Source organism: Castanea sativa, chromosome 1 (assembly GCF_040712315.1).
Source record: "Castanea sativa cultivar Marrone di Chiusa Pesio chromosome 1, ASM4071231v1".
Lineage (NCBI taxonomy): Eukaryota > Viridiplantae > Streptophyta > Magnoliopsida > Fagales > Fagaceae > Castanea > Castanea sativa.
This window is the reverse complement of record NC_134013.1, coordinates 16,264,984-16,291,596: the sequence shown is the minus strand read 5'-3', so window position 1 is coordinate 16,291,596 and position 26,613 is coordinate 16,264,984. Positions and strand designations below refer to the sequence as shown.

The 26,613-nt window shown below is 36.7% G+C and overlaps 1 protein-coding gene across 1 annotated transcript; it reads right to left on the bottom strand.

Moving 5' to 3' along the window:
- Positions 1–14,263: 14,263 nt before the first annotated feature.
- Positions 14,264–15,550, bottom strand: LOC142620106 (uncharacterized). Its single transcript, XM_075793554.1, has 2 exons — positions 15,383–15,550; positions 14,264–15,013 (listed from the first exon to the last, which is right to left on the bottom strand). Exons 1-2 carry the CDS (start codon positions 15,548–15,550, stop codon positions 14,264–14,266), a joined length of 918 nt encoding a protein of 305 aa, XP_075649669.1.
- Between the last annotated feature and the right edge of the window lie 11,063 nt (positions 15,551–26,613).

Genomic DNA, 26,613 nt, shown 5'->3' with positions numbered 1-26,613 from the left:
TGTCCAAAGCAAAAAAATTAAATTAGTGCTGAATTTAATGGTGATAAGATAAACTAATCCTACTAGTTATAAAACGGTTTTGTGTTTGTTTCCTGATTTTGGGAATTGGAGGAACCCGAGGCATTCTGACGAATGATGTCGTCACTATCTCATCCACATGCCAACATCTTTACCTTTTTGATTAGGAGAAGAAGATTTTTATTAAACAGCACAATAATTACAAGATGAAAACTGGCACCATCTTGGTCACTCTACTACAAAAGAATTTTACATACATATACTTATTATTAATAATAATAATAATTATTATTATTATTTATGGAAGTATAAAACATTCTATCCAGCTAATTTAATAGTTATGAAAAACAATAGTGAAAATTATTGTGTATATAGACCGGTTGTTGATGAGGATCAGCTTTTTAAAAAAAAAAAAATACTTATTTTCTTTTTAAAGATTTTATATCCATGTTTGAATGAATGGTATATGGGAAGACGTGCTACGTCCACAACATTTTTACAACATTTTTATAACAAATCATAGGTGATTAGTTGTTATTGATTCAAATTTGAACCTAACACTAAGATTACTTTTTTGCCCCAACAATAACAACCAGTAACATCCTGCCACTTAGGATTTGTTGTTAAAATGTTGTGGACATATCATTTCTCATTATTATTATCTATACTACTATTTAAGAGCTTCCCTTATTTGAATTTCTCATTTTTTTTAGTTCAAAAATGTCTCTACATTTCTATGTTTAAGTAGAGACAAAACTAAGGACAATCTGGTAAAAATGCAACTCTAACTCCCACTAAAACATTGCGAAAAAAATAATATCATTCTCTTGTTAATTTTCAAATTGCTTTTTCTACTTATAAATTAGATTCTCAAAATAAATATTATATATATAATAAAAGCAAATTTTTTTTTTTGCTAAAAACAAAAGCCTCATCGTGCGCGCAAAGCACATATGATGAGACTAGTTATTATTATTATTTATGGAAGTATAAAATATTTTATCTAGCTATCTTAATAGTTATGAAAGATAATAGTGAATATAGACCTGTCGTTGATGCGGATATGCTTCTTTAAACCCCAAAAAAAAAAAAAAAAAAACTTTTTACTTATTTTCTTTTTAAAGATTTTATATCCATGTTTGAATGAATGTTAAATGGGAATTATTAAAACTAACTATATTTATCTTTTTTTGCTATAAGTGCCTTTATTATACCTGTAAAACAAATTTTGTTGACCAAAATTTTTTGTCACCCCCAAACGCTCATAAATGCGAACAATATTTTTAAAAATCAATTTTCATTTAACCAAACACAGCCAACGAAGAAGTGGATTTCGTGCACCAATAACAATTGACATATAAGCTTGTTGTGGATTTGGACATAATTTCGTGCGCCAATAACAAGACTGATAATTAACCTTGCCATCACTACATATATATTTTTTTATCCTATTTCATTTTCTTTTTCTGTTTATGGTGAAAATTTTTTTTTTTTTTTTTGGCTGAGAATGGTGAAAAAAAAATTGAAATAAATAAATGGGTGTATTAATATTTTTATGGATAGATAATACCTCTTAAAAAAAGTTTTTTTTAATATATAAATACAATAAAATTTCAACTTATGAGATATGTTCCATAGTAATTACTTTTTGGAAAAAATTAACAGATACCTTAAAGATATTGGTTTGTGATATATTTTTAAAAACTTTTTATGAGAAAAGAAAAAATAATTAATTTTTTTGACAATTTTTTTATATTTTATATAAAAGTAGTGTAAAAACTTTTTTTTATAGTTTATCCGTTAACATAATCATTACCTTTTTATATGCACTCTATAGAATATGTTCCATGATATCTGCCCTTTACCTCCGTCTATAATGATTGTTTTTTACATTACCCATATACAAATAGTTTTACATGTAGAACTGTAGATCAAGCTTCCTAGAGTTCTTTAAGAAAAATATTTACTATAAAAGAACAAAGGAGTACTAAAGAGTATATGTAACAAGTTGGTGTATAATTCTATGGACCGACACTATATTTTGTCTAAAAAAACGTACCGACGCTATAATTTTAAGCTTCTTCTTCTCTCTCTCTCTCTCTCTCTCTCTCTCTCTCTCTCTCTTTATTTTTTAATGAATTATGTTATCGCAATCAAAGAAAAGTGTGATCTTTGAATTATAAAATGGCTTGAGGCTCTTTCAAATTCCCAATAATCTTTTTTTTTTTTACAAGGGAACTACGGCCACGCACAGTGCTTTCTTTTGGAGTTACGTAAATAATTTAATTGCTAATCTTCTATAAGCAAACCACATGGTCCTAAGATGTTGTTATATTACGTTTTATTATAGTTTGAATTATTATAGTTTGAATAGAGGGTTTATGAATATGAATAAGGAGTTGGTCAACTTTATTCTAGAAGGTGGAAAGAGATTGGAGACAGAGGCAAAAAAAATCCAACCAAATTGTGGGGGCCAATTTTCGTAGTTACCCAGACGCGTAAACTAGAAAGAGAGAGCCCTTTGCAATGATTTTAGGTTGTAGTTGCCTCAATTTGTTTCAATGAAAAATTTTAGGAAAAAATAGTTTTTGGTATTTTTCAATAGTTGGTAGCATAAAAAAAAAGAAGTCAAACGAAAACTATTTTTGTTCAACATAAAATATATGACTTGTATATATGGTTTGTTCAACATAAAAAATATGACTTTTCTATACTATCTATGGGTGCCATAAAAAATATGACTTTTCTATGCTATTTGTGAGTGCCCAAGGACCGAGGAGAATCTTTGGTGACGAATCCCATGTGAGCCCCCATAGAAGTGTTACTTACCCGAGAACTCTCCATATCCGACTCGAAGTACCCGGGCAGTGGAGGGAAGCTTCCTGAAGAAGGCACACATCTCTCCTCCGCATTGAATACGTTGCAGCAACTATATTAGTCGCATTAATGGAGAAGTAACCTAAATAGTGGCACCACAGCTAGTAGCCTCCTCTCTACCGCCTAGAAAGAAGCTTTAATGGAACAAGTGCCCTGAAAATGTGTAGAAAATATTCCAATGAGGGGCTGAGATGCAAAGGAGGGGGAGTATAAAAAGGGAGGGGGATCCTCAATTAAGGGGATTTGGAACTCTTTGGAGTAGGGGAAAAGGTGAAGAACACTAGGACCGAAACAGTAGTAGGTAACACAATGTAGGACTGGTATAAAATCCCTGTGTAAGAACACATCCTCGGACTGATCCGAGAATAGGTTTAATACTAATTGCTCTTCAAAATACTCTTCTCTATCCCTGTTGGGCTCTTCCGCTCTAATCCCAGTCTTAATTAAACCCCCAATAGTATTTCTTTCCCACTCTTTATACAAATTAGTTTGTTTTGGGCTTAACTCCAAAGCCAAGGCCTCACTATTTTCCGTGGGCTTGGGCTTCTAGGATTTGTCCACTCACACTATTAATAACAGAATCCCCTATTTGGGTTTCATTATTTGCGTACTAAAATATCCTCATAAAAATTATTTAGTTCTCTAATACCATATCTTTTAGTTAAATAATTTTAAATTTAAAAACACAAATTGGTTAAAAAGGTAATTTACTATCTTTTTTTTTATACAAGATAGAATTCTACTCTAACCTAATTTAAGTATATATGCGTGTGAAGCTCCCTCCTGGAGACTTGAACCCCGGCCCTTGCCCCCACACCCCACAAGCACTTGTACTTATGGAGTGACCATCGCACCAAGGGAGTGCGGTGGTAATTTACTATTTTTTAAAAAGTCCATAAATTTTAGCATTTTTCCTTTCTTTTCTCCAATATGAATTTTTACTTTTATTTTAAATTCAAAATTTCAAACTTGTATTAACTTTCACGTAGAGAAAGATCCTAACAAAACTCTTAAAAAAAAATTCCTAAAAAATAGGACACTTTCTATCTCACTTTTAAGCATTATTCCTCTTTATTTTACCTCTGTTTTCAATATGAGAAAAAAAAAACTAATTAGAAAAAAAAAAACCTATATCTCACTTTTTTTTTTTTGAAATACATTTTTCTGTCTTACTTTTAAACATTGTGACACTAGACCCAAAATAAAAAAATAAAAAATAATAAAGAGTCTCATCGCGCAGGCAAAGCGCATGTGATGAGGCTAGTTTTTATAGATTGTTTTCCACTTTTTTTTAAAAAAAGTTAAATAAGGAAAGTTAGGAGATTGTTTATCAACTTATTTAAAGTTACTACCAAATATAAAAAATGAGATAGATTTATAGAAAGTGTTTTTTGAAAAATTTACCATCACACAAGTATAAATGCTTGTGGGATGTGAGAGACAAAAGCCGAGTTTAACTCTGTCTTCAATATGAAAAAAAAAAAAAAAAAAACTATATCTCACTTTTTTTTTTTTGAAATATTTTTCTATTTCACTTTTAAACATTATGACACTAAACCCAAAATAAAAAATAAAAAAGAGTCGCATCGCGTAGGTAAAGCGCATGTGATGAGGCTAGTTTTTTAGGTTGTTTTCCACTTTTTTTTGAAGCTAAATGAGGGAAGTTAGAAGATTGTCTTTCAACTCATTTAAAGTAACTACCAAATATAGAAAAATGAGATAGATTTATAGAAAGTGTTTTTTGAAAAATTTACCATTGCACAAGTATAAATGCTTGTGGGGTGTGGGGGACAAGGGTCAGATTCAAGTCTCCAGGAGGGAGTTTTACATATATATACTGATGAGAATCAACAAGCATTCAAGAATCCATTGCATGTTCCAGTTGGGTGTATTACTATAGCAAAATCCAAGAAGATCAAAAAAACACTTAATGAGCTGATTCAAGAGATTTGGGTTGATTCTAACGCAGGACATTCCAAGCTTGGCCCAAAGGAAGATGAAAGCGTAATAAATTTAATTCAAGCTATTTAGGGCTGATCTGGCTTAATTGGGAGTGATTTATGGCGTGAATTAATGGCTGATTGACTTTCCAGCTCTATATCAATTAAGACAGATTTTTTCCTATTTTGGATCTGCTAATTTCAGACCAAATCAACTTTTATTTAGGGTTTTATTATTTAGTACGTTTTTTAGGTATTTTCCTTGTTTTTAGGTGCATTTAATGCTTTTTAGGTCAAATTTGATTCCTAGTATGGTAAGGTATCAATTAGGAGTTATTTTAGAATATATTTTCTTGTCTGTCAAGTTTTATGGAGCCCTTAAATAGGCTCTGGAGTTTGTAAACGTTTTTCATAATATTATTGAATAGAAATCAGAAAAGGTGAGGCTTTGCTCTCTTTTGGTTCTTCAAGAACTGTGAACTTATCAAGGATTCTTCCTTATGGCGTTCAAACTTTATACCTTTGGTTCGTGATTCTTTATAATCATTGGGTCAAGGTCAACTTATACCTTTGGTTCGCGTTTCAATTATAAACGTTGGGTCAGGGTTTCTATCAAAAATCTAAATTTTAGCTTTCTTGGGCAAGTATTCCAATATTTTTGTTGGGTCTCAAAGCGTGTCGATTGAGGTTCGCATCATATACACTTAGATTAGGTTATAGTAGAAATGAGTAAGACTTAGGTACAGTACTTAGGTGTTATTCTTTAGGTTCCCTTTTTAAGATTTTGCCATGTGAATTTTTTCTCATGTGATAGAAGTATATTTTTTAGTTAAGTAACTATATGGTTGAATCTTAAGAAAGGAACTTAAAGAACAAGACCTAAAGTACTGTACCTAAGTTTTGTCCAGTAGAAATTATATATATATATATATATATATATATATATAAATGACTCGTTTACTACAACTTTCATTAAAAAAATTACCATAATTACATACTTTAAAAATCTGACTGTAGGATTGCATATTATTCATATTATTAATATATATGTCAAATTTTGTGCTAAACAGATATTATTAACTATAAGTGCACAATTTGTACCCGGACCCAACCGCATGGTGAGTACAGGCCCAAAAAGCCTTATACAATCAAATTTGTAGAGTGTGGGCTTGAAACCTAGGTTATATGGATATTGGACAACAAATATGTGAGCTAGATTGCCACTATCTACACAATCAATGGATAAAAATAACAGAAATTCTCCTCGGACGTAAGCCAAGGATGACTTGTATTGTCTTTCCTTCTCCAAATAATAGAGTAAAATTGAAGATGATGTGTACAGTGCTTTCTTTCTTCTTTTTTTTTTTTTTTTTTTTTTTGTCCCCTTCCTCTAATGCCTTTCTTTTCCTTTTATATCCCATTTTTTCTTCCTTCTATTTTCCACGTATGGCACATATCACCAATCCAGATACTTGTCCCATCCACCACCCTTTTGAAATCTTCAAATAATAGCTATAAGGCTAATCACTTTTGTTCAGAGGTCATTTCCCCATTAATGCGGCCAGAGAGATAGGTGCAAAGTTTTTAATGCGATGGTAGCAGCTTTTCCCATGATATTTCTCATGCGTTCTTCCTCTTGATAACTGTATGAAACATATCTTTACCCAACAGACCTTCCAGCATTCTCCTCTATACATCATGACACATCGTTCGACCTCCACTTGACTTGGCCGAGGAGATGCCCCTCTTCGGACAACCCCACCAACCCTTCCAGCAAGAGCTTGCTTATGGACTTCAAGGCTCTGCTCGGACAAATTAATACCTTTAAATCAAGTCCAAGGCCCAAAGGCGTATTTTAACCATTCTGCCCTCCACAATAGCCTCTCAAAACTTCATTTTTCTTGCCATCTAGGAACGAAAATGAAGTTTTGACCTAACACCACAACCTTCACATGCCTTTCAAATCATCACACGTGGGAGTACCATCTCATCTCTTTTAAATTGCCTCTGACGCTTCGAAATCCGTCTCGCGCGCATTTATTGCTGTAAGTAACGTCCGGTCCTCCACGTCCAACGGTGAGATGTACATCCAACGACTTGGGGTTTTCTTCAAAATTTGAGCGGGATAACTCCCAATTAATGCCGCTTCCTTTATGTCAAAAACGCCTAGGAAATCGCGACTTGAACCATTACTCCAGAAATCAATCATATCTCACAACCTCCTTCTTTTCTCCTTTCTCCAGAAGATCGCGAAGAATCATCTGCTCATTCCCGTAAGTTCTCCCTCTCACAATTTCTTTTTCTCCTCGGCTCTCGTCCTCGGCTTCTAACTACACCCTTTTACCCTTCTACATCTTCACTTTTATTTTAACCAAATGGGTAGATTCAAATGTTTAGTAAATACCAATGCCGGTATGGAGGGTTTTCGGGCCAAATATCACAGCCCTCCAAAAGTGGGTTTGAGATATTGCTCCCCAGGAGCCATAACTAGTGCTAGGAAAGAAGGAGAAGTTGTCATTCCCATCATCGCCTTTTTAGAGGGTGGAATGACACTTCCCATGAAGAATGTAACTAGTGAATATCTGCGCAACCATAGATTATGCCCAGATCAATGTACGCCTAACATGTTTAGAATCTTAGGTTGTGTCAACGCTTTAAATGAGCAAATGGGTCTGAACCTCACATTGCATGATGTCGTCTATATGTACGAATGCCAAGAAATTAAAAACGTAGGTTACTACCTCAAATCTAGGTCTAGCATTGTTAGGCTCATATCATGTCTTCCCCAATCTAACAAAGGCATGAAGGATGACTATTAAATCGCCTCTTGGAGATGGTCTAATGGCCCTCATTGTCCAGTCACAGTGGGGAAACCAGGTGTGATTCCTTAGGATTTAGATTCCCTAACTTAGGTTTTAGTTGCTCTAACTTTATCACCTTGATACCCATTGCATTCTACTATTCTTACTGTTACTCGTTTATTATCAATCTAAACATACTTACCTTCTTGGATATGTCTTTTGCAGATAAACAGCACGTGTCGCCCCATCTAAGCCTTGTCAGCGTTGCGGACCTTAATAGAGTTTTAAGATCCGAGATATTCGTAAGTGAAGACTTGCAAGTGAGAGCCACGCATCTCATCTTGGGATATGAACCGTTATCAAAGATCTTCCAAGATATTGGCAATGCGATCACCACGGGAGACTGGAGACATAAAAAGATAGACGTCTCGAAACCAAATTTCCTCACTCCACACGATCTATCGGACGACCCCTCCGTCATCCTATACATTCGCCCAGTAAAACCTATATCAACAGCCATCCGAGAAGAATCCACGTCTCCTCCTCTATCTCTTGAAGAAGAAATAGACCAGTTTAGACTTGAGCAAGTGGAGAGACCATCAAAGGGCCACATTGTTACCATCTCGGACGAAGAAAACGAATCCGCCGAGGGCTCTTATATCAAAGGTCTGACAGTTGCACGCGTTGACAGGTCTGAGAGGTTTGCTCACACAAAGGGACCAAAAATTTACTGTAAAAGGCATATCTAGATCCCAACCCCCAATCAATCTTCCTCCCCCACCTCCTCCTCCGGGGCCAATTCTTCTTGCACCCACTCTCAAGAAGAAAAGAGTAGATGATGTTGAAGAGGAGGACTTGGCTTGGAAAAAGAAGCAAAAGCAACAAAAAACAGGGAAGGGTCAAGTGCGAGCCTCCTCCGTGGAGAGTAGGGATAACCACGACTTGGTTGAGGTGCACCAAGCCCAATCCCATTGGCCACCCCCCTTGGAATTAGACGAGGCACCCATTCCCCACCACTCCAGCATAAGGGAATTCCAACGAGGTCATGCCCATCACCTGGCTAATGCCTTGGAACAGCCTATCGTTTTACCGAAGGACATGGAGACTTTGGAGAAAATGAGTCAGCCACACATTTTCCTCGCCCTAAAAAAGGACTTGGCCTTCATACGTTTCACTCAACTACTTTTATCTCGCTATTTCTATTATCTTTTTATAAAACCCTTTTCATGTGCACTTTTAAATTGTTCCTATCATAATGCACTCGTTTAACATCTCCACACAGGCCATTCAAGAGGTCTTCGTGGCTGAGAAATGGGTGGAAGATTCTCGGAACCAGGCTAAGGCTGAATTTCAAGTTAGAGTCGAGACTAAGAAAGCTTTGGGCTTAGCTGAGAATGAGAAGAAAGAAATCTCTGACAAGCTAAAAGAAAAGGGGAAGTTAACGAGGAGTGTTGAAGTTAAGCTTAAAACAGCCGAGAAACAGGCGGAGGAACAACGCCAACAGCTTCTTGACAAAGGGCAAAAGCTAGCCATTGCCTAAAAAGATATTCTGCACTTGAAGGGTGAGTTAGCTCAAGCCCAAGAAGCAGCCCGCACTATCAAGGAGACAATGGAAGCTGCCACACTAGCTTCCTTCAATAAAGGGGTTGAAGAGACTGAGACTCGGCTAGCCGAGGAAGTCGCTGAAGTGTGCAGGGACTATTGTCAACAAGTATGGGCGGAAACCCTTAATGTTGCTGGGGTCCCTGCTACCTCTAAATTGAGAAAGGCTGAAAACATGTGGATCCCACCCAACATCTGGGTGATTAAAGCTCAACCATCCTTAGGTGCGGCCGAGACAGTACTCCTCACCCAGCCTCCTACACTCCAAGATCCTATCTTGCCTCCTACTACAGGTTCTGATGAAACAACAGATCAAAATAAGGGGACTGAAAAGAGCCTGAAGGAGAAAGCCAGACAGGATGACCCCCCTCCAGGGGCAAAGGACTAAGGGAAACAAATCATGACCCCTTCTAAGAATAAGCCTGTAAATGCCCCCCTAATTATCAAGGAAGTGGCTCCAAATCCAAAGAGACTGAGCCAAAAAGGACAGAGGATAAAACCAAAGAAGCTGAGACAAAGTCCAAAGAGGACCCCCCACCAAAAGCCAAAACATGATAGCTCTTCTACATATTAAACTTGCTTTCTGTATTTTTATCTTATGTTTGCTTTTTTTTGATTTCCCATGTAACTACATGTACTGATAATGACAAACTCAAGAGTTTGATTTTTAACTCTTTACAAATTTCTCTTACTAAGAACGTTTAATCCTTTATCTTAGCAGAATTGGTATGCACAGTATGAATGACTTAGTACGCAAACGAATAGTGTGGATCTTAAGAATAAACTGGACGACAACAACAATTTGTTTTGGAAATAACTTCATGTCATATACTCATGTTTTTAATAGATGACTTGTAAATTGGATTCTTTGTTATGCAGCAGCATACAATTAAATACACAAAAATATATATGAACCCCCAACGAGAGGGTACTGGCATGAACTTGAATATTATGTGAAATTAAAGCACAAAAGTAAATTACCAACCTTACTAATGTACATGGTCCGAGAACAGGAACATGATAAAAATTCTGTCTGATTCCTCAGAAAAAAGGGGTGAAATGTTAATTTCCTCAAAGTAGATGGTCCAAGGACCAGACGTAACTATGGTTCTGTTTAACACTTAATAATATATTAATTTCCACGAGGTATGTGGTCCGAGGAGCCAGTCATGACCAAGTTTCTGTTTGATACTTATAAAAATGAATTAAAATGTTAATTTCCCCAAAGTAGATGATCCGAGAACCAGACGTAACTAAGGTTCTATTTAACACTTAATAATATATCAATTTTCACAAGGTATGTGGTCTGAGGAGCCAAGCATGACTAAGTTTCTGTTTGATATTTATAAAAATGAACTGAAATGTTAATTTTCCCTAAGTAGATGATCCGAGGATCAGACGTAACTAAGATTCTGTTTAACACTTAATAATATATCAATTTCCACGAGGTATATGGTCCAAGAAGCCAAGCATGACCAAGTTTCTGTTTGATACTTAGAAAAATGAACTGAAATGTTAATTTTCCCAAAGTAGATGATCCGAGGATCAGACGTAATTAATGTTCTGTTTAACAATTAATAATATATCAATTTCCACGAGGTATGTGGTCCGAGGAGCTAAACATGACCAAGTTTCTGTTTGATACTTAGAAAAATAATAACCAATCGCAACACAATAACAATAGGACAAAAATGGAAAAAAGTGTCTTTCATTAATAGTAATACCTTCGTAGGCTATTTACATTTCAAAGACGTTGTACAACTTTTTCATCTAAGTCCACTAGATAATATGCCCCTATGCCTGCTACAGAGGTGATACGATAGGGCCCTTCCCAGGTAGGTCATAGCTTTCCTCATGTTGGGTTCTTGGCGGTACCCAAGACTTTCCTTAAGACCAAGTCTCCAGGTGCAAGTGGCCTTAACTAAACATGAGCATCATACCCCTGTTTGAACTTATGCTAATAATAAGCTAGCTGAACCATGACGGTCTCTCGTCGTTCCTCAATTAGGTCTAGGTTTTTCTCTAGTAAACTGTTGTTATTACTTAGGATGAAAAAGCTCGTTCTCAACGTCGGAAACCTAGTTTCCAAAGGGATCATGGCCTCGGCTCCATAAGTCATGGAGAATGGCGTCTCTTCGGTGGATCTTCGTGGTGTAGTTCAATATGTCCACAGAACATGTGGCAATTCTTCCACCCATCTTCCCTTTGCATCATCCAGCCTCTTCTTGAGTCCACTTACGACAACTTTATTAACTGCCTCGACTTGCCCATTCCCCTGTGGATAAATTGGAATGGAATATCTATTCGTGATGCTTAGGTCACTACAATATTTTCTGAAGGCCTTACTATCAAACTGCAGACCATTGTCTGAAATAAGAGTGTGGGGTATTCCGAACCTAGTGACAATGTTCTTCCAAACAAACTTCTTTGCATCCACGTCTCTAATGTTTAACAAAGGCTCAGTTTTAACCCACTTGGTAAAATAATCAGTCCCTATGAGCAACCACCTTTTATTTCCTACAGCCTTTGAAAAATGCCCTACAATATCCAATCCCCATTAAGCGAACAACCAGGGACTAGACAAAAGGTTAAGTACACCACCAGGCTGATGAATGTTAGGAGCAAATCTCTGGCATTGGTTACATTTTTTCGCATAGTCCTGGGCCTCTCTCTGCATATTGGGCCACCAATACCCCTGGGTAAGAGCTCTGTGAGCTAAAGACTTTCCTCCCGTATGACTTCCACAAATCCCTTCGTGCAATTCCTCCAAAAGTGACTCCGTTGCTTCAGGGTGTATACACAACAAGTATGGCCTAGAAAATGAGCGTTTGTACAGCTTTTGATCCTCGAACAACCAGAATCGAGGTGCCTTTCTGCGAACTTTATTTGCTTCAGATCTCTCCTCGGGCAGGACGTCGCTCTTAAGAAAGGCTACTATGGGGTCCATCCAACTAGGTTCGAACCTAACTTGATGAATATGGACGGCATCTACAGCCGTCCGAGTAGGTTTCAACAAATCTTCAACAAGAATGACTCGGGGCAAACCTTGAGCCGAAGATGTTGCAAGTGTGGCTAATGAATCAGCATGTGTGTTTCCACTCCTAGATATATGCATCAAGGTAAAAGAGTCAAGTTTGGATTGTAAACACCTGACCCGAGTCAAATATTCTTGCATTCTTAGACCTCTAGCCTCCAATGTCCCTACCACTTGGCCCACGACTAATTGAGAATCCGAGAATATTTGGATTGATTTTCCCCCCATTTTCTGAACCATATCCATTCTGACTAGTAAAGCCTCATATTCCGCCTCATTGTTGGTAGCCAAGAATCCTAATCTCAGCGACTTCTCAAACGTAAGCCCCTCTGAAGACACAAGAACTAGTCCCACACCTGATCCTCTTTGATTCGCCGCCCCATCAACATATACCTTCCATGTCACAGAGTTCTTGCACGAGATCACACCAACTAATTTTTCATCCAAGTGCAATCCCTTTGCACTTTCTTCTAATGAAGGTTCAGCGAATTCTGCCACCAAATCAGCGAGGACCTGGCCCTTGACAAAGGTGTGAGGCATATATTTAATATCAAAAGCCCCTAAGATAGTTCCCCATTTAGCTACTCTCCTCAAGTAATCAGCACTTCGCAATACCAACTTAAGAGGGAGCTGAGTTAAAACAACAACTGTGTGGGATTGAAAATAGTGAGGAAGCTTACGCATAGCATGCACTATGGCCATACTCGCTTTCTCCAATGACAAATAATGCACATCAGCTTCATGCAGAGATTTACTCACGTAGTAAACTGGTCTCTGTATACCACTATTGTCCCGTATTAGAACCAAACTGACGGCGTGAATGGCCACAGCTATATACGCAAACAGGATTTCATCTACCTCTGGCTGAGACATGATGGGTGGTCGAGAAAGGTATTCTTTAAGTTGTTGGAAAGCTAAGGCACACTCCTTGGTCCATTCGAATCCCTTCCACTTATTCAGCAACTGGAAGAAAGGTCTACACCTATCAGCGGATCAAGAGATAAACCTGTTGAGAGCAGCAGTCATCCCAGTCAACTTCTGAACTTCCTTTGGATTCCGAGGTGGTTGTAAGCTGTTGATTGCCCTGACTTGTGCCGGATTTACTTCTATTCCTCTATGAGTCACCATGTAGCCTAGGAATTTACCAGAGCCTACACCGAAAGAGCATTTAGAGGCATTAAGGCGCAATTTGTACTTCCTGAGCGTTTGAAAGGTGTCATCCAAATCTTTCACATGCATAGGCACCATCTTGCTTTTCACCACTATATCATCCACATACACTTCAATAGTCTTTCCCAGCTGCGGCTCAAACATCCTGGTCATCATCCTTTGATAGGTAACCCCTGCGTTTTTTAAACCAAATGGCATCACCTTATAATGATAATTCCCCGTAGGAGTAATGAAGGTTGTCTTTTCCTGATCATCCAGTGCCAAAGGTATTTGGTGATAGCTTGGAAAACATCCAAAAAACTCACCCGAGGATGTCCAACTGTAGCATCCACCAACTGATCTATACGAGGCATTGCAAATGAATATTTAGGGCAAGCCTTGTTCAGGTCTATGAAGTCCACACACACTCTCCACTTCCCATTCTTCTTCTTCACCACCACTGTGTGCATCAACCACTCCGGATAAAAAACTTCTTTGATTGCCCCGGCCCTTTTGAGCTTGAGCACCTCTTCCTTGACGGCCTCGGCATGCTCCTTAGACGAACCCCGAGGTGGTTGTCTCCTCGAAACAACGGTAGGATTGATGTTCAAATAATGGCAAATGAAACTTGGATCAACCCTCGGGGCTTCATAGGGATCCCATGCAAATACGTCTACATTCTTTTTTAAAAACATAACCAATTCCATCTTCTCCTGGTGTGGTAGCTGAACACCAACCTAAAAGAACTTTTCAGGGTCATCACCTATAAGAATCCTTTCTAATTTTTCACATATTGCCTCCTCTGCTGTCACCGCATTGGGCGCACCCAGAGACACTAATTGCTATAAGTTCTCCGTAGCCGAGACCGAGGACCCTGGTTCAGCCTGATGCAGAATTGCAGCCGATATACACTGTCTTGCCACTGATTGGCTCCCAACAATTTCCTCAATCAGTTCCCCCGACGGGAACTTCACTTTGACATGTAGAGTTGAGGAAACAGCACACAAAGCATGTAGCCAAGGCCTTGCAACGATGGCCATGTAGGGAGAATAAGCATCTACCACGATGAAATCTACATGCACAACCTCCAGACCCGATTGCACAGGTAGCCGAATTTGCCCTTTTGGAATGACAGTCTTCCCTTCAAAACTTATTAGTGGTGAATCATAAGCAGTAAGATCCTTGAGCTTTAGGTTAAGCCCCCTAAACAAGTCAGGGTACATAATGTCAGCCCCACTACCCTGGTCAACCATTACCCTCCTCACTTCATAGCCCCCTATCCTCAGCGTAACCACCAGAGCATCGTCATACGGTTGAATAGTTCCAATCTTATCTTCATCCGAGAAGCCCGAAATGGGAGGAATATTCCCTTTAATTCTCTTCGGTTTCAAGCCAGACTCCTCGGCGAGAGTATGTGACACAGACATCACCCTAGTAGGACAAGAGCCAGTCCTACTAGGAGCAGCAAAAATGACATTAATCGTTCCCAAGGGAGGCTTGGATGAGTTGTTCTTTTGATTAATCGAACCTGAATGGCTTCCTTGTCCATTGGGATGATACAAAAATTGCTTCAACTTTCCTTCACTAACCAACTGCTCCAAATGGTTTCATAGTGTTCGACAATTCTCGGTGGTATGACCTACGTCTCAATGATAGTGGCAAATGAGATTCTGATTCCGCTTCGTAGGATCCCCAACCATCTTGTTAGGCCATTTGAAGTATGGTTCCTTCCAGATCTTCTTCAATAACTAGTGCACCGGTTCTCGAAACACGATGTTGACTACCTGAGGAGTGACTGAACCAGATTGCCCAGCGAAATCTCTCCTCGGCCTATTGTTATTGTATCTATTCGACCCGAAATCCCTCCTCTCTTGAGGGATAACCTTTGCCTTCCCCTTACCTTGCTGCTGATCTTCCTCAACCCGTTTGTACTCGTCAATACGATCCATAAGCCGACGCACACTCTGTACAGGCTTTTTGGTCAGAGATTTCCTTAAGTTGTGATCAATTTGAAGGCCCACCTTGAAAGTGTTAATCGTCACCTTATCAAAATCGTCATCGATTTCATTAAACATCTCCAAGTATCTATCAGAATATGTTTTCAAGGTCTCTCCCTCCTTCATGGCCATGGACAATAATGAGTCCAAAGGCTGAGGAACTCTATTGCAGGTGATGAATGGAGACCCAAATGCCCTAGTGAGTTTCATGAAGGAATCAATAGAACCCGCCTTCAGGCCATTAAACCATCTCATCGCAACAGGTCCCAAGCTAGAAAGGAAGACTTTGCACATTAAAGTTTCATTCTTAGAGTGTACTGCCATCCTCTGATTGAAATGACTCACGTGCTCCACTGGGTTTGTTCTACCATTATAAATGGTGAACGTGGGTTGAGTGAACCGTCGTGGAAGCTTCCCCCTCTCGACCCTACGTGTGAAAGGTGACTTGGAGATTTGGTGCAACGCCCTGCTCATAGCATCGTTTCACAAGCCCCTGGAGGAAGACTTCTTGCCCCTACGACCATGAAGATCGTCTTTCTCATGTGAGAAAGTTTCACTAGGAGGAGTTCTGGACCTAGGCCTGTAACTACTGCCTTGGGAGCCCTTAGAAGAAGAATCAGAAAGAGATGGTGTTCGCCTCCGTCTCGCACAGCGTAGCTTCTTCTTCAGGTGATCAATCTCCCTTTGCATGGCCTTCGCATCGTCCTCATGGGGGATTTTGCTTCCACCCCGCAAGCGGCTCCCTCCGATGCGCACTGTATGCACATTGCCCTCTCGATCTCTTTCTCGCTCAAGATGTTGGAAATGATCCTCATGCTAGGACCCTAAAGACTTTGTATGATGCGGACCTAAGCTTGCCATAGTATTCTAATTCCTTTAACACAAGATTTCCCACAGACGGCGTCAATCGTAAGTGCACAATTTGTACTCAGACCTAACCACGTGGTGAGTTCAGGCCCAAAAAGCCTTATACAATCAAATTTGTAGAGCATGGACTTGAAACCTAGGTTATATGGATATTGGACAACAAATATGTGGGCTAGATTGCCACTATCTACACAATCAATGGATAAAAATTCTCCTCGGACGTAAGCCGAGGATGACTTGTATTGTCTTTCCTTCTCCAAATAATAGATTAAAATTGAAGATGATGTGTACAGTGCTTTCTTTCTTTATTTTTTTTTGTCCCCTTCCTCTAACGCCTTTCTTTTCCTTTTATATCCCATTTTTTCTTTCTTCTATCTTCCACGTATAACACAGATCACCAATTCAGATACTTGTCCCATCTACCACCCTCTTGAAGTCTTCAAATAATAGTTGTAAGGCTAATCACTACTGTTCAGATGTCATTTCTCCATTAATGCGACCAAAGAGGTAGGTGCAGAGTCTTTAATGCGGTGGTAGCAGCTTTTCCCATGATATTTCTCATGTGTTCTTCCTCTTTATAACTGTATGGAACATATCTTTACCCAACAGACCTTCCAGCATTCTCCTCTATACATCATGACACATCGTTCAACCTCCACTTGACTTGGCCGAGGAGATGCCCCTCCTCGGACAACCCCACCAACTCTTCCAACAAGAGCTTGCTTATGGACTTCAAGGCTTTGCTCGGACGAATTAATACCTCTAAATCAGGCCCAAGGCCCAAAAGCGTATTTTGACCATTCTGCCCCCCCACATTAACTATTCGATTCATAAATTTATTTTTTATTCATAATTTTATACTACATAAACTTAAAATTTAAACATTTGATTGATGACATAGTTATTAATTTTTTATTTTTTTTAATTTACAAATAAGAATATAAGAAGAAAATGTAATTTAATGTTTAATTTCTCAAAATTCATATCTATTAAGAAGATAAAAAGTTAAGTATTTGTTTTTATTTTTATTATTAATAAAAGCCTCGGATTAGTACCTCCGTGTGAAACTGAAATCTTGTGAGAGAGAATGGGTCCCCAAAATTGCCTTTATTTTCATTGAGGGACACATAAATATTTTCTTTTTGAGAGTGCAATTGTGCAAAAGCGATTGCCGATCTCTTAACAGATCTTGCGGATTCAATAGGGCCCAAACCTACCCATCAATAAAATATAAGAGAATGTGACCCTAGCCATCACTTATCCCCCATAAAAAAAAAAAAGTGACGGTGACCATAGGTGCCTTTGACTATTTGAGCCTAAGAATAGGCACTATATAAATATATATAAACTTTAATTGTTTAAATAAGAAAAATTAATCACCGACTATTATTTATAGTCAATTAGTATAAGCAAAAAACACCAATTTTCTTTCTTTTACTATAAAAACAGGAAAACTATTGGATTAAATGGTGGTGTGAATGAAAATATTCGAGGAGAAAAGAGAGTTAATGCTCAGTTTCAACCTTATTGTTTTCTATTATCAAAATTCTAGCGAGAGATGCAAAATTAGGTAGCTAACCCCTCTAGTATTTGCCCACAAGTTGAATTTTAAACCTCTTGTTTTAAGAGGAGAAGTGGTACCTTCTCATCATAAATATGGCCACATGAGTGGGGTTATCACTAATCACAATTAATTAATGGTTTATTAGTTTTTTTTTTTTTGGGTTGGGGGTAATTATTGTTTGCAATTAGTTTCATGAGATTTCAAGTCCTTTTCCAAGAGTAACATGCACAACTTAATTTATCATGAAAACAATGATTATTATTATTATTATTTGAGGATAATTTATCTTGCAAACAATAATTTGATAAGTGCATGTTGGGCACTCAAACTGGCATTTGGACTAACGTGCATTAAGATATAGGAGAGCCTGTCAAGTCACAATTTATAATATATGGTTGTGGTCCTTGTGGATCCCTAGCTATTCCCCTATTCCTCGTTTTTCTTTTAATCATACAATACATTCTAATTCACTACGTTAAGCAAAAATGCACTTTCTCAGATTTTGCCTTCACTCCAAAGTTACTTGAAAATTAGAAATATCTCACTGCAGTTGTATACTAGTATAACTACTCTCTAGTTTACTACTTCTACTAGTTATTATAATGTATATTTTGTTGACGTAAGAAAGAAGCATTCGAAATTGTCATAGAAATGCACTGAACTCTAAGACAAGGTAGTAAGGTACACTGAACTCTAGGACATGCTATACCTTTTTTTTTTTTTTTATGGGAAGGACATGCTATACCTTGGCTTGTGGTTCAAAACAGAAGCCTATCTTGCTCGGAAGTCAATCACATGTAGAAATAACATAGTATGTGCCTCAATTAGTTTTTACTGGCCGATTGCTTTCGAATAAACAATACTGGGAATATTCCTTCGTAGCACATTCTTCCTTACCTTTATTAATTCTGTCAAACTTACTGGATTTGGCAATTTGTCATGGCCATCTTTAATAGTTTGTTTGGTTCAAGCTGAGGAACAAGAAAGGAATTGTAATACATTTCGCTCAGGTAATGAGTTGTGAATGGTAGGAAGATGTTTTTATACGGATCTACCATTATCTCTTTGTCACGTACAACTCGTCACGTGGGTGAATTGTGTAATTTTATATGACACTAGCACAACACAAAAGAAATGAATAAAAAAAAAATCTTTTAATATATGTATTAGGAAATGGGGAGGGAAGAATAAAAGAAAAAGAGAAAAATTATTTCTCTTTCCATTGTTTGGTTTGCAAGTGAAAGAAAAGTGGAATTTTTTTTTTTTTTTTTTCTTTTTACAGTAATAAAATGGAGAGTGGAATGAAAATTGATGGGCAAATATGTAATTTTATAATCATTAAAAGTCAAACTTGGCGTCTGCATGTTTATTCCATTTCTGCCCAACTTGGGTGGAAATTAAAATGTGGACCAAGTTGTATTATTTTCCTTCTTATTTCTCTTCTCTCCTCTGACGGAACGATAGAAACCTAATTTTCCCCTCTAACTTTCCTTTCTCTTTCTTTTTCCTCCTTTTTCAAATGCAGTGTAAAATCACCAATGCATTTTTTGCAATTCTAACGATTATTATCAACAACTTTCTTGAGGTCCCTCGAATGATAGTCTAACGATTTTTATTGTACTCTATGTATATGCAATGGTGAAGGGAAATTTTCTTCCTCACCCTTTATTTATTAAGAACAAAAAATAATTATGTCAAAATTTTATATAATGCCCCTTTCATTTTATAAATAAATAAATAAATTTATACAAACCTCTCTCTCTCTCTCTCTCTCTATCTCTCTCTCTTTAAGTCCTTCTAGGGACACAATAAAATTTCATAACATTTCCAAATTAGCCTCCCCCTAACACATGGGCCATTAAAAAAATTCAAATTGCAAATTATGACAGCCTGATAGGTTAGCTTTTTTTCTTTTTTCTTTTTATATCCACATTTTTACCATGTATAACTCATCAACTTTAGGAGCATTTAAAGCATATATTCATTTTTTGAAAAGTAAATCTATTTAGTAATTGAGTCATTTTTCAAAAAGCATTTTCTATAAAACAATCTTATTTTCCTATGTTTTGTAGAAATCTTAAATAAGTTGAAAAATAATCTTCTAATTTCTTTTGTTTAGCTTGATGTGAGATATAGTTGTTTTTCAAAAAATAATTATTGAAAAAAAATCTTTAAAAATAAGATATACTTTTTTTATATTGACTAAAGATAGTTTTATTTTGACACGTTTTTTTAAATACTACCAAACACTAGAAAATACGAAAAACTATCTTTACATAAGATTTTTCATCAAAACAAACAAAGCATTAGAGAGCTAGGGAGATATGCATGATTTTTTTTTTTCAATACAAGAAAAGATTCTATAATATTTATGTTAAAATTTAGGGACAAGTCATACATTTTCATCCATAAAATATATATATATATATATATATATATATATATCTATTTAGTTTGTGTCATTATTATAAAAGTGACATTTGTTATTTATTTATTTGAAATCAATTGATGTGTACATATTTTATATTTACAAAAATCATGGTTGTGATCTAATCTGTAATCTTCAATTTATTTAAGAGAAAACCCTTGATTTAAAATGTTTAATTGAGAAACAAACACACACACACACACGTATAAGGAAGAGGAAAAGATGTTTTAACATAAAAGCACACTATAAACTCCACTTAAAAGTCATGGTAACTTTTAAGGGAGGGTGGAGAAATGAAAGAAAAATATTGTTTTTAAATAATATAAATACAACTAAAAGTGTCCGTTTGGGAACAGCTTATTTAGCTGAAACTGAAAACTTTTTGCTGAAAGTAATGTAGATAAAAGTAAAAGTTAGTTGAAATAGTACAGTGGGACCCATAAATAGTACCAAAAGTGCAATGAGATCCATGAATAGTATCAAAAGAAGTTAAATAGTAAAATAAGCTGGTTTTGAAGCCATGCCAAACATAACCTAAATGTAATTTTCTTTTTTATACATAAGTGTTATTTCATGGATTTAAAAATTATTAATATATTTTAGATTGGTTCTACTTGAATATTTTTTTGCTCTACCATTGTGTTTGTGGCTTCACCCCTCCCCCCTTCCTTATCATCTACCCATCAAAAAAGAGGTGGCGAGATAGGAGGGGGATGGAATTTTATTAAGGGAGAACTACCAAATAAGGCAAGGTTTGCTTGAGGCTCCCTGTTAAAAAATCAAATCATTTAAGACTAAATTCTATGTAGTGTAACCAAATTTCACAATTTTATGGATTATGTAGTTAATTGTTATTTAATAGGATTATGAAAATAAATTCAATTTAAGAAGTTAAGTTGGAGTCTAATGGGGGAAAGAGGGATTGAACCATAAACATCTGGTTAAAAATATTAAGAAGTACCGATTGAGTTACAAATTTCTTGACATTCTTGACAAAAATGATTTCTAGTTAGTATAATTAAAAATTTCAATCTACATTGCCTTATACCAAATAACTATGATCACTGAGTTACAAATACTATACTAGTATGTGGGGGTTCGAGTCCAATCACAACAACTTATGCCAGCTAGTTGCAAGCAAATTGGTATTATTATAGTGATGTGTCTTTTTTGTTTTGTTTTTCTTTTTTAATAAAGAAAGTAGTTTTATTTTTTATTTTTGATGAGAAGAAGATAATTTTATTGATATAAGAAAAAGTGCAATGTATAATAATAATAATAATAATAATAAGATTTATGTGTTCATTTTATGTTGAGTAATGCTAGACATATAAATATTTTTACAAATTGCTGATGTAGTGAGTGATTATTGGTAAATAAAAAAGTAATATTAATGGTAAGAATACTAAGTGTTTAATACACATGGGAAAAGTGGAGAAAGTCTTAAAAAACTGATAGTGGTATATATCCAAAATGGACTAATTCTTGGATACACATAATTTGGCATTTGACAAAGTTTGGCTAAAAATTATTCAATATCTTTTTATTTGATGAGAATATTGATAAATCCACCATTAATTTAATTATATTTTCTTCTTATATTATCAATACTTGCAAAAGTTTTAGAAAATTAAAAATTAATGTCTATGTCATCAATCAATTATTTAAATTGCAAGTTTTTGTAGTCTATAATTATACATAAAAAATAAGTTTATAGATTATATAGTAAATAATATCCAATTGATACAAAATTTGACATATGTGTTAAGAGTGTAAAAAACAAGTAATATAATGATTAAATGTTCAAAATATGTAACAATACTAATTTTATTTAAAGAAACTTGTAGATTTAAGCTATAATCAAGTTTATAGACAAATTTTATCATTTTACATTTCAATTGGTTGATACTTCTTCATGTTTCCTATCAAACTTTGTCATTTTTTTTCTCAAAAAAAAAAAAAGATAAAAAAAAGAAGGTAAACTTATAGGACCACAGCAATTCTAAGCTTTCCTAATTAGCTATCGAATTATAAAAAAAGTAATCCTAAGCTTGCCTCTTGACTTGGACACATTGGTACTAGTAACCTATACTCAATTTATATATATATATATATATATATATATATATATATATATATATATATATATATATATATATATAATTGCGATTATAACATTTTATTTTGACAAATTATACTTTAAACCTTATGTATAAAGGGGTGACTTCAAATTAAATTCTACACATTTCAAATAATTCAAATAAATCCTTCCATTAATTTCCCCTATAATATCATCGCTGATGCAAACAATGTTTTAATTTGAAATTCCAGTAAAACAACTCATCAATAGCGGTAGGAGGAATAAATAAATTACTTCTTCTGTCCCAAATTATTTGTTCAGTATAGAAAAATAGAGGATTAATTGGAAAATTTTGAAAACTAAATTATTAACTTGGAAATCAGTCAAATCACTATCTAAAAGCACATATGGTTTCTTTCTTTCTGAAGATAAACTTTTTTCCGGTCAAAAATATGATTTATTGAAAATTTTATTTTTAACTTTATACTACAAAAAAACAGGTGCCTAAAATGGTTGGGACATATTAGCAGAGAGGACCTAAAAAAAAGCATGTCTTATTCCCAGAATTTCAATAGGACGATTGAGACGCATAATAATTCCATATAGACCACATGATGTTCAATCAATCTGGGTCCATTTATCCTCTTCGATGTCGGTGTGCTGTGGGCACCTGTCGCTTTTTATTTGCAAAAAATTATAGAACTACATTAAAATAAAATAAAAAACCCATTTTGTTTAGGTTTATTATATGGTAGTGCTCGAATTACTCGTCTCCAACACTATACGTCATGCTTTACGTGTCATGAAAGACGGGTTTTTATTTTTTAAACACCATAACTCTTTTTTTTTTTTTGTTGCTTACGACTATCTCTAGGCAATCAATATGAACTTAAATGAAACAATTTGATCCTCGCCAAAGGATGAATTTTCAAATTGAAATTAGTTTTAAAAAAATTTTGAAGCAGTTTTAATTGCTAAGTAAGTTTTACGTGAAGAAATGACAAATAATTAGAAAATTTTATTTTCGTCCCAAATTTTTGGTCCTGTTTAAAAAATCCAACATTTTAAGATTGTCTTGTTTTTTTTAATTAAAAAGATACAACTTTTCAAAATTATCCTTAAACAAAGTTCTAAAAAAAATTAACAAAATTTTGGGATATCTTACGATGATAATTTAAAACAAAGGGAAACATATATGTACTAATGGGACTGACGAAATCAACTACTGACGAGACTAAGGCATCTGATGGGACTGACGAGATCAACTACAGACGAGACTAAGGTATCTGATGGGACTAACGAGATTAACTGACGACGAGACTAAAGGCATCTGATGGGACTGACGAGACTACTCTCTGAGACGAGCTTAAACAAGTATACACGTCACTGACGAGGATAGCAGGATCATTCAATGCCACCAATAATACCCCGGACGGTTACAGAACCAGCTGGACGAACTGTTGAAGGCATATTAAAACCCCATTACTCAGCAAGAAGCGTTACTAAAAGAGGCATTAAAGCCACAATAACTGCCACAACGGCTAGAATCTAGAACAACATATATAAAGCCCACGCATTGCCAACAGAAGGTACGAACACAATTACAAGATATCCCTAATCATTCTTATAGTCTATTATTATAAACTCCCTTGTACTAACTTTGGCATCAGAGACGTTGTGGCAGGCACCACACCGGTGACCATTCTGGAGAATTTCTTCTTCCACCGCGACACAAACAGACCTCTAGTCCCGTCTGGACGACCTCACTACGACTGACGAACTCGTGATTCATCAGTCTGGTCCCGGCTGGACGACCTCACTACAACTGACGAATCCGTGTTTCATCAGTTTGGCGCCGTCTGTGGGGACGACGTTCTCGTACTACGATCCGAAAGCGCAGTTCCTACCAACTTCGATATCCAGATGGAGTCCAACCAAGACTCAGCAGCCTTGGCTCAGCAAGTTCAAGCTCTTGCGGCCACTGTGGAAGAGCTCACCAGGCAGAATCAGGAGATGAGACAACAGCTTCAGCATAAGGAGAATCGGTCTAGAGTTGTCCAGGAGGATGAAGGAGACAGTCATGGGAGAAGCGATCGACGAAGGACCACTACTCCAAACGAATAAAATTCTAATCTTCTTCAAGAGATGAGGAAAGAGATGGACGAACTGAGAAATGCTATTAAGGAGAAGACAGATCAGAGCCTAGATAGAATGGTCAGGGCAACAGATTCTCCTTTCTCCGTGGCAGTCTTGGAACGACCAGTGCCGGCGAAGTTTCGGTTGCCTCAGCTTGAGCATTTTGACGGGCTTAAGGACCCCCAAGATCACCTTAATACCTTCAAGACGACATTAGGCCTCCAACAGCCCCTTGATGAAATAATGTGTCGTTCCTTCCCTACCACACTTAAGGGAGCTGCAAGAGAGTGGTTCATAAAGTTGCCAACCTCATCCATTGATAACTTTGAACAGTTGAGTAGCGCCTTTCTGCGCCATTTCGTCGGAGGGCAACGTCCTAAGAGACCAGCAGACCACCTACTCACTGTTAAGCAACGGGAGAAAGAAACCTTGCGGTCATACGTAAAACGCTTTACCCGAGAAACCCTAGAAGTGGACGACGCTGATGACAAAGTACAGCTGACAACCTTTAAAGCAGGGCTGAAGTCTAGAGAGTTTGTGATGTCACTGGCAAAAAATCCACCTAAGACGATGGCAGAAATGCTCTTAAAGGCGCAAAAGTACATGAATGCTGAGGATGCGCTAGCCGCCATTAAAGATATGGAGAAAACGGAAGAAAAGGGAAAGAGGGAGGACGAACGTAAAGGACGAAATAGGGAGTGTCCAGATCGTTGGTTTACTGACGAAGACAAAAGATCATCGAAAATGGCTAGATAATAAGATTCCGCCTTGACGGATGTACATTACTGACGAAGCCAAAAGATCATCGAAAATGGCTAGGTAATAAGATTCCGCCTTGACGGATGTACATTACCGACGAAGTCAGTAATAAGATTCCGCCTTGACGGATGTACATTACTGACGAAGCCAAAAGATCATCGAAAATGGCTAGGTAATAAGATTCCGCCTTGACGGATGTACATTACCAACGAAGTCAGTAATAAGATTCCGCCTTGACGGATGTACATTACTGACGAAGCCAAAAGATCATAAAAAATGGCTAGGTAATAAGATTCCGCCTTGACGGATGTACATTACCGACAAAGCCAAAAGATCATCGAGAATGGCTAGGTAATAAGATTCCGCCTTGACGGATGTACATTACCGACGAAGTAAGTAATAAGATTCCGCCTAGACAGATGTATATTACTGACGAAGTCTTGTAATAAGATTCCGCCTAGATGGATGTACACTACTGACGTAGCCAAAAAAAATTATTATAAAAAAAAAAAACAAACCCCTTTTCATCTTCTATGGTCGTCATGGAACATCATGACGACCACAGAATCTGGGGGCATCTGATGGGACTGACGAAATCAACTACTGACGAGACTAAGGTATCTGATGGGACTGACGAGATTAACTGACGACGAGACTAAAGGCATCTGATGGGACTAACGAGACTACTCTCTGAGGCGAGCTTAAACAAGTATACACGTCACTGACGAGGATAGCAGGATCATTCAATGCCACCAATAATACCCCGGATGGTTACAGAACCAGCTGGACGAACCGTTGAAGGCATATTAAAACCCCATTACTCAGCAAGAAGCGTTACTAAAAGAGGCATTAAAGCCACAATAACTGCCACAACGGCTGGAATCTAGAACAACATATATAAAGCTCACGCATTGCCAACAGAAGGTACGAACACAATTACAAGATATCCCTAATCATTCTTATAGTCTATTATTATAAACTCCCTTGTACTAACTTTGGCATCGGAGACGTTGTGGCAGGCACCACACCGGTGACCATTCTGGAGAATTTCTTCTTCCACCGCGACACAAATAGACCTCTAGTCCCGTCTGGACGACCTCACTACGACTGACGAACTCGTGATTCATCAGTCTGGTCCCAGCTGGACGACCTCACTACAACTGACGAATCCGTGTTTCATCATGTACGAATCTAAACCTATGTAATAGTTAAGCTTTTCAGTTATATGACTTGAAACCACACTCATAATGTTTTCTCCCCACAAAGATGACAGAAAGCATAAAGGAATTTTATTATTCTGAACATTGTTAGATGTTCATTTGTTAAATTGTTATAAATGTCCCACGTTAATTCATGATTTA